The sequence below is a fragment of the Mesitornis unicolor genome, unplaced genomic scaffold (assembly GCF_000695765.1).
Source record: "Mesitornis unicolor isolate BGI_N332 unplaced genomic scaffold, ASM69576v1 scaffold23469, whole genome shotgun sequence".
Taxonomy (NCBI): Eukaryota; Metazoa; Chordata; class Aves; order Mesitornithiformes; family Mesitornithidae; genus Mesitornis; species Mesitornis unicolor.
In genome coordinates, this window is record NW_010205533.1 from 6,964 (window position 1) to 14,813 (window position 7,850).

General features: G+C 33.0%; 1 protein-coding gene across 1 annotated transcript in view; it reads left to right on the forward strand.

Annotated features, from left to right (window-relative positions):
* The window catches only part of LOC104546148 (alpha-mannosidase 2-like), a gene marked incomplete at both ends in the record, with an annotated part of 12,835 nt that extends 5,834 nt beyond the window's left edge, over window positions 1-7,001 (forward strand). Inside the window, 4 exons of the mRNA XM_010191459.1 lie at window positions 525-696; window positions 2,371-2,498; window positions 4,471-4,644; window positions 6,815-7,001. Coding sequence (XP_010189761.1) covers window positions 525-696; window positions 2,371-2,498; window positions 4,471-4,644; window positions 6,815-7,001 — 661 coding nt within the window. The remainder of the gene's footprint in view (window positions 1-524; window positions 697-2,370; window positions 2,499-4,470; window positions 4,645-6,814) is intronic.
* Between the last annotated feature and the right edge of the window lie 849 nt (window positions 7,002-7,850).

Sequence of the window (7,850 nt, forward strand, 5' to 3'; positions counted from 1 at the left end):
CTGAAGTTCCATTCATTTTGTTTATTCTTTGGAAAGATGTATAATACTAGCCAAAATTTAATGATTCATTTAATTCTGCCATAAAATTAATGGATTACTCAAGTTTCTTAGGTTGCAAGAATCAGCACTGATGTGTGAACTTTAGACTCAGTGAAATTGATTATGACCTACTGTAAAGTAAACCAAAGATGCAAACCACCCTTAAAAATGCATTAATCTAACAAGTGGTAGTATTTCAGGTATTCACTAGATGTGCCTCTTCATTAAAACAGATTTCATGATTAACTAGAAATTTTTTTAAAGACACATTTCCTCTTAAACATTGGAGGGTAGCTTATGATAGTAAGCAGTTGAAAAGTCTTTTTTGTTTCATTTCAACAGCTAATTTTGTTTTGGTTGGCAATGCTTTGGTTGCCAGAAACCAGATTTGTCAATATCAACAGAGAGTGGGAAGAAGGCAGGTCTCTAAGACTGTTGAAAATATTGTTGAAAGCAATTTAAGTTTTTTAAATTTTTTTTCTTAGGTTGGCTTAAGACTTTTGATGATTACTTCAGAGATCAAACACAGCATATCTTAAATAATATGGTTATAAAACTGCAAGAAGACAACCGAAGGAAATTTATATGGTCTGAGACTTCTTACTTTTCAAAATGGTGGGATGGAATAGATAGCCAAAAAAAGGATGCTGTCAAAAGGTTTGAACACTGTACTATTTGTTACCTTACATGTGGCTCTTTCTGAGACTGACTATTTGACTACACTGTAAACCTGAGATTCCACTTTTTGTGATGCAGAATTGCTAGAATAATTGACTACTCAAGTTCTTATTTTTTGGGCTTGGCTCAGTTTTTTTGCAGTTAGAAAATAAAACTCTGTTAGAGAAGTGAAGCCCAATTTCTGAGTTGCTGGAAAAATTGTCTAAAAGTTTCCGTGTGCAACCATGAAGATGTCATTCAAACTGTAATGGAATTGTAATGATAAACTTTATTTGAAGTCACATTGAAGTATTGGCTATGGATTAAAAATAATCTTATTAGCTATTTATATGTGGTAACTTTTTCTTTAGTTATAACAAAATTATGAAATGAGATTTTTTTGTTTTTTAGATATGTGTATTTTTTATATACATGTACCTGCTTAGATGGTAAAGTAGTACATACTCTAAACCCTTGCTGCTCTTAGTAGTCTTTAAAATCACAAGTCAAAATGTAATACAGTAGTAAGAGGTTTGTCTAGACATTGAGAGAAGAAAGCATGCTGCTTGGATAAATTTGAAGTGAGGATCTAGTTTGGAGTCTTTTTCAAAAAGGGGTTTTTTTGTTGTTTTGGTTTTTTTACTTTGCTTTAAGACAGGATCCAACAGTTCTTAGCTCATCTTTGTGATGCCCTCTTCAAGATGTGCAGGTTGCAGTATACATTAAGGCTATGAGAGTCTCACAGCTGCAAAGGTTAGGTAATGCTGGAAATCTTGGGAATGACACAGAAAACTGTCTATTTAAAAATTTATGTACAATGCATGAGTATTACAGCACAGCTGTTGTTTTTGATGATTAAAAAGATCACTGTTTACTGTATTTCAAGGGAACCATAGTCACTAGGGTACTGTGCCCTTTTTTCAGGGGAATCAGGTATTGGTTAAACTGCTGTAAGACTTATAAAAGGTGCACTGGAGATTATTTTTTCTGTATGTTTTTCATTACTGTTATGGTATCATCAATAATGTGACTAAGTTTTGATAAATTTACTGTTATTTCTTTTATGAATTCTTTAAACATTTATATGTAGTGCTAAAATGACATTATTTAATTGTAGGGACCACTTGATGCTGGAAGCAGGATCATTGTGTTCACTGACATCTTAAAGAGACTCAATCATCCTGTGATCTGTTTCAAGAAGGCATTTTAATGAGTGAGGTGGTCTGAAGTCGTTATAGATATAATAAACTTAGAAGGTCTATCAGCTCTCTAAAATAATAAAAAGAATTGTAGATCAAAGTTGGGGAGATATTAGTAGTGTTTGAGAAGTGCAATGTCTAGGTATCTTGCTCAATTGGCCTTCAGTACTGTGGCACGTACACTTTTTATTTTTGCAGTCTATGGAGGAAATAGCCTTTTTCCTGATATTAAAAAAAAAAAAATCAAATGTTATGGCAAATGTAGTCAAGCTGGTAGTTTTTGTGGCACAGAGGCATTAAAAATTTTACTGTTCATCTAGCCATTTTTTCCCTGTTTGAAAGAGATATAGTCCAGTAATGGAATTTAGATTTTGGTATCATGTCCCTGGTAAATAACTGTTGGCTATTCAGAAGCTGATTTTTAAGGTTGTATTTTCATATGCAAGATTCTGAACACAATTTACATATTTTTCAGGTTAATAAAAAATGGACAATTTGAAATAGTAACAGGAGGATGGGTCATGCCGGATGAAGCATCTGCTCATTATTTTGCGTTAATTGACCAACTGATAGAAGGACATCAATGGCTAGAAAAGAACCTTGGTATGTAGCTTGATCTAATATTTAATTGTGTTAATAGAGGAAATCAATTAAAAAATGCTTTTTTGTATTTCTGAGGTGCTTAGAATGCTCTCTTTTCCCTGCTTTCCTGAAACATTAAGTCAGACTACTTAATGGAATCTATAGGATTAAGTCTAGTATTTAGAATCATAGAATTGTTTAGGTTGGAAAAGACCTTTACGATCATTGAGTCCAACTGGTAACCTAGCACTGCCAAGTCCATCACTAAACTGTGTCCCTAAGTGCCACATTTACATGTCTTTTAAATACCTCCAGGAATGGTGACTCAGCCACTTCACTGGGCAGCCTGCTGCGATGCTTGATAACCCTTTTGATTAAAAAACACTTCCTAATATCTAATCTAAACCTCCCCTGGTGCAACTTGAGGCCTTTTCCTCTTGTCCTAACTTGTGTTACTTAAGAGAAGAGAGTGACACCCACCTTGCTATGACCTCCTTTCAGGTGATTGTAGGGTGCGTTAAGGTTTACCCTCAGTCTTCTTTTCTCCAGACTAAACACCAGTTCCCTCGGCCTCTCTTGCTAAGACTTGTGCTTTAGACTCTTCACCAGCTTTGTTGCCCTTCTTTGGACGTGCTAATTTGCAATTACTGTTTCAGATAGAAGTTTGTGGATTAAGTTTATTTAAACAATTTCATGTTGTAACATTTCATCTTGATCAATGAAAGATGTGCATAGTAAAAAAAGCAGAATAGAATATAAAAATACATCATGCTGAATTGTTGATCACGTGCCTCTGGTAGCAGACAGTTTCCAATTGACACTTCTGGCTTTTGAAAATCATGACAAAGGCCTTAAAATGAGTTAAAAATTTATATGCTTTTTCTGTATTTGGATCTATTCTGCAGGCTGTGTATTCATTAGATTCTCTTATATAAAGCTATCAAAAATTAAATATCAAATTTAGTAGTATTTTTTGTAGCAGTCATAGTAGTAGCAGTAGTTACAAAGCCTAAACTGATTGTAATGTTAAAATTGTTCATATTTTAAAAAATATATGGCCGACTCATTTACTTTTGAAACTGTGAGGAATTTTGACAGTAACATTGGCTGAACTGTTTTGAGAGTTTTTTGGTTTAGGTCTATGAATAGACATAATGTTCCGTAAGTAAAGATAACCCTTTTCATATAGAAAATAGTTATACTATGATTTTTTTAAAATAAGTTAACATTACTTCATCCAATTAACTGAAATTATTTTGAAAAGCTCTTTCACTGTGTTTTTCTTAGATTGCAATTTCCATAAACACAGCTGGACATAACTGAGAGATGGGGGAATGGAAGGCCTAATTGGCATTCACTACTGTTTTTTACAGTAGGGCAGTAAAATCGTGCCTAAGATACTATGTTGAAGAATCAGTTAGATATAGTGTCTTTATTTGCTAGTATGCAGTTCAGTAAAAAGACAGTATTAATCATCATGATTCTAATGATTGCTAACCTGATAAATCAAAATTAAAGTTAGTTGCAAAGCCAACAAAGGTTGTTACTTGAATTACAGTGAAAATTCAACAAGCTATGACATCAGTTCATCTCCATCCGTTCATTTTCTTTCAGCATTCCTTTCCAATTGTAACATCTGTAAACTACTGAAAGTGAAAAAGAGGATTTTTTTTCATTGTGATTTCACATAAAGATGTTTGAGACATAATTGAAATAGTCTAGTACTAATTCATAATTTTTATGTAGTTAGATAGAATGCCTTGCCTTTGTATGTAAGATATATATGTTGTTGTTGTAAATTGTTCATCTGTTTAATTCTAGCTTGTTAATTCCAGGGTGTATTCTGCAGGAGGCTTAATACTCAGCTGTATATTTTAATTTATCTTCTTGGAAATTTTGTCTTTAGTGCTATTGTTTGAATTATATTGGTATAGCTTTCTTTTAGTGAAAGGTAAAACTTTTTTCACTTTTTACTTTTTTCTTTTGTCAACAGGAGTAAAGCCAACATCTGGTTGGGCAGTTGATCCTTTTGGGCATTCACCAACAATGGCCTACCTTCTGAAACGCACAGGATTTTCCAATATGCTTATACAGAGAGTTCATTACTCAGTTAAAAAACATTTTGCAATGCAGAATATGCTAGAATTTTTTTGGAGACAGAACTGGGGTATGTGTTTTTCCTGTATGTCAATTTATTTTGTTAGTTCACACAGGTAAAATATGGAGACTGTATTATTGCCATTGTTCCTCTGATCTTCCTGTTTCTTCACTTTCATTCATGCATTTATATTTTCTTATTTCCCTTCTCCCACATTCCTTACAAGTGTGTGTATATATATATAAAAGTAAATGGGGTGGAATATTCTTTTTCCTTTTCCCACTTCTTTCTTTTCTTCCTCCTAATCATGCTATGTGGAATTGAAGTAGAGCAGAGGCAAAAATAAAAAAAAAGACCAAAAGTGATTATTTGAAGATGGAGAAACCTATGTTATTTATGTTCTTGTTAAGGAAAAAAAATTTAAACAACAAGTTTTTCTCAGCTAAGGGGACAAATTAATGTCATTAGTTACACTGGCTTTCTTGTGGACTTGAAATTTGTTGGTTATCTTTAGTCAGAAAAATAGATTTAAAATATTTTGCCATTTTAATTTGTAATGAATTTCTCATCAGAACTTTATTCTTAGAATGCATATAGTTTTTATATTATTTATACAATGTAGAGTATGAAAATTTTCTTAAGTAATGTAGTGTTTATACCTTAGCAAACTGATGTGCCTGTAAATGAATTTACATGAATATTTTCTTTTGCTTTGTACTGCATTGGCATTCCGATAGCTATATGATGAATGTATCTAGTTGAGGTTTTGGTCTTTCTGTTTTTTTAAAATAAGATAATAAGCATTATCAATACAGAATCAAACAAATGTATTTAGTACTTAATATTGAGAGGTGGTATTGATTTATTTTTTTTTCCTGTCTTTTTAATTGGAAATTGTAGGAAGGGAGGGTATTCAGAGAAAGCAATCTGCTGCCCAGGTAAAGTTGACTTGAGGAAAATGTACCACTGTGAAGAAGTTATCAGATACTAACATTTTACAGAGATTTTTCTTTGAACATTGGTATATGCTACTCAGTATACAGAACACTTAATTGACAGGCTTTTTTTGTAAATAACTGTATATGTAAATCACATGTATGATATGGTCTAGTGTTTGGGCTTCAAAAGAAGGCTTTTCGAAACAGATCACATGTCACAGTTATCTGGCATAATATGTAGACATGATATAAGTTCTGTAGTTGAAAAATAAATGCATATGTTTATGGAATATTACTTGTTAGTAATAAATAAGTAGTAATAGAATAGGAGTTTTTAAATAAAAGGTCTGGATTGGACCTAGGATGACTTATGCTGTTACTGTTTTGAAGACTATTTTTGTAATTATTGTTGACATACTTAGGAGGCAGATTCTCTGGCAAATTTGCAGCACTCATCCCTTTTTTCAACGTAAAGCTACTTTAAGTAGTTAGTGCTGGAAATGGGTAATCAGCATTTAAGGGTTTTACCAGTTGAGTATACTTGAGTATACTATACTTTACAGTTGAGTATATAACTTAAGGTTTTCTTAAGTTCTGTAAGAACTTCAGGTTCTCTTAAGTTCTGTAAGAACTTCAGGTTCTCTTTAAAGTTAAATTTTATCAGAGCACCTTTTGAGACTTGACAAAATGTGTGTAGTGTCTGCTTGTGGTGAGTTAAACTTTAGGGAAGGGACTGACTAATGGAAAAGTTAGGATTGCAGAGATGGTCTCAGAAGTGCATAGAATTCTATGTACAAGCACACAGAATCTCTTTAATTACGTAAAATCGTACTACTAAAGTACTGAAGTTATGTGTTCAAGAGATGAAGATATTGCTAAAGCCAACTAATTCAAGTGTTGTAGTAATGAGGTAATCACAGCAGGGTCTTTGGCTTTTTGTTTTGGTTTTGTTTGTTTAGATTCACTCAAAGTATAAAAGATATGTTTTGTTCACATCTAAAACTCTGGAAATAATGAAATTTATCTGGGTTAAAAAACCAAACAAACACACTTAAGATTTTGTTCCTGTCTTTCGCAGTCAGCTGGTGCTAGATTAGAATATTCCAGTCTTTATTGTTTCTCTGTTTTTAGCTTGTTTGTATGTAAGTATGTGCAGATAGACTCCAGGTGTGGATAGTCAAAGAAAGGCGTTGTCTTAATCTGGTGTTTTTAATACGGTTCTTGATTAAGAACACGAAAATGATTTAGTTTTGGCAAATCTGAGTTTGTTTTAAAGGTATGCTCGGTGTATTTAATTCCAGATTTGGGATCCAGTACAGATATCCTTTGTCATATGATGCCTTTCTATAGCTATGATATTCCTCATACTTGTGGTCCAGATCCAAAAATCTGCTGTCAGTTTGATTTCAAACGTCTTCCTGGAGGAAGAGTAAGCTGTCCATGGAGAGTTCCACCAGAAGTCATTCATGCTGGAAATGTTCAACACAGGTACATTTTTTATATATTTTGCAAGGAAATAACTTAAAAAAAATATGCTAGTCAAAGATGGTATCTGGCATAGCTTGGTGCATTTTTATATTTCTTAAACTTGTTTAAAAATAGTAGCTATTACTTAACCTAGTGTTTGCTCATAAGTTGAGAATGTTGACGGTGCAATTTGAAGACAGATTATAATTAAGAAAGATACATTACAATTTTTTTTCTATTCATGATACATGAGTCTAAGTATTACTGTCTCTGAATGCTAGACAGAACATAGTCATCTGTTTGGTTATATTAGTTTACTGTAGTTTTTGCAAATTTTATGAATAGACAGTGATCTGTCTCCTGGCAGCAGAAGACTTCAGGGACAGCATGGTGTACTGTGCTGTAGTAACAAACAGTGAGATGTTTTCCATGGTATATCTTTGCAAAATGTGACAATCTGTGGCTTAGGTTTCCTGAAGCGGACACTTCAAATGTATCTGAGGTCAATGTCCTGCATCTCTTGACAGGAAACAGAGGGGAGGGAGGGAGGGAGAGAATCATATAAACCTAAATTTTATTTTTCAAATAGAAACACTGTGTTGTTTTGCACAGGTAAGAATCAAGTTTTACAAAACTACTATTCAGTTTTGGGAGGAATAGGGAAAAAGAAAAACCGGAAGATAGAACTGCTAGAAGTTTTTCCAGAAAGAGATTGTATACTATGGTCCTGTTACTATCTTCATGCCTTGAAACCATCCCAAAGTTCAAGAGCTAGAAATTTAGAAATTGTTGCAAATTGTTGAGTATAACAAATGTATTATTTGTTATTTGTTTGTATGCCTTCAAACAATTGCTAAGGGAAATCCCATG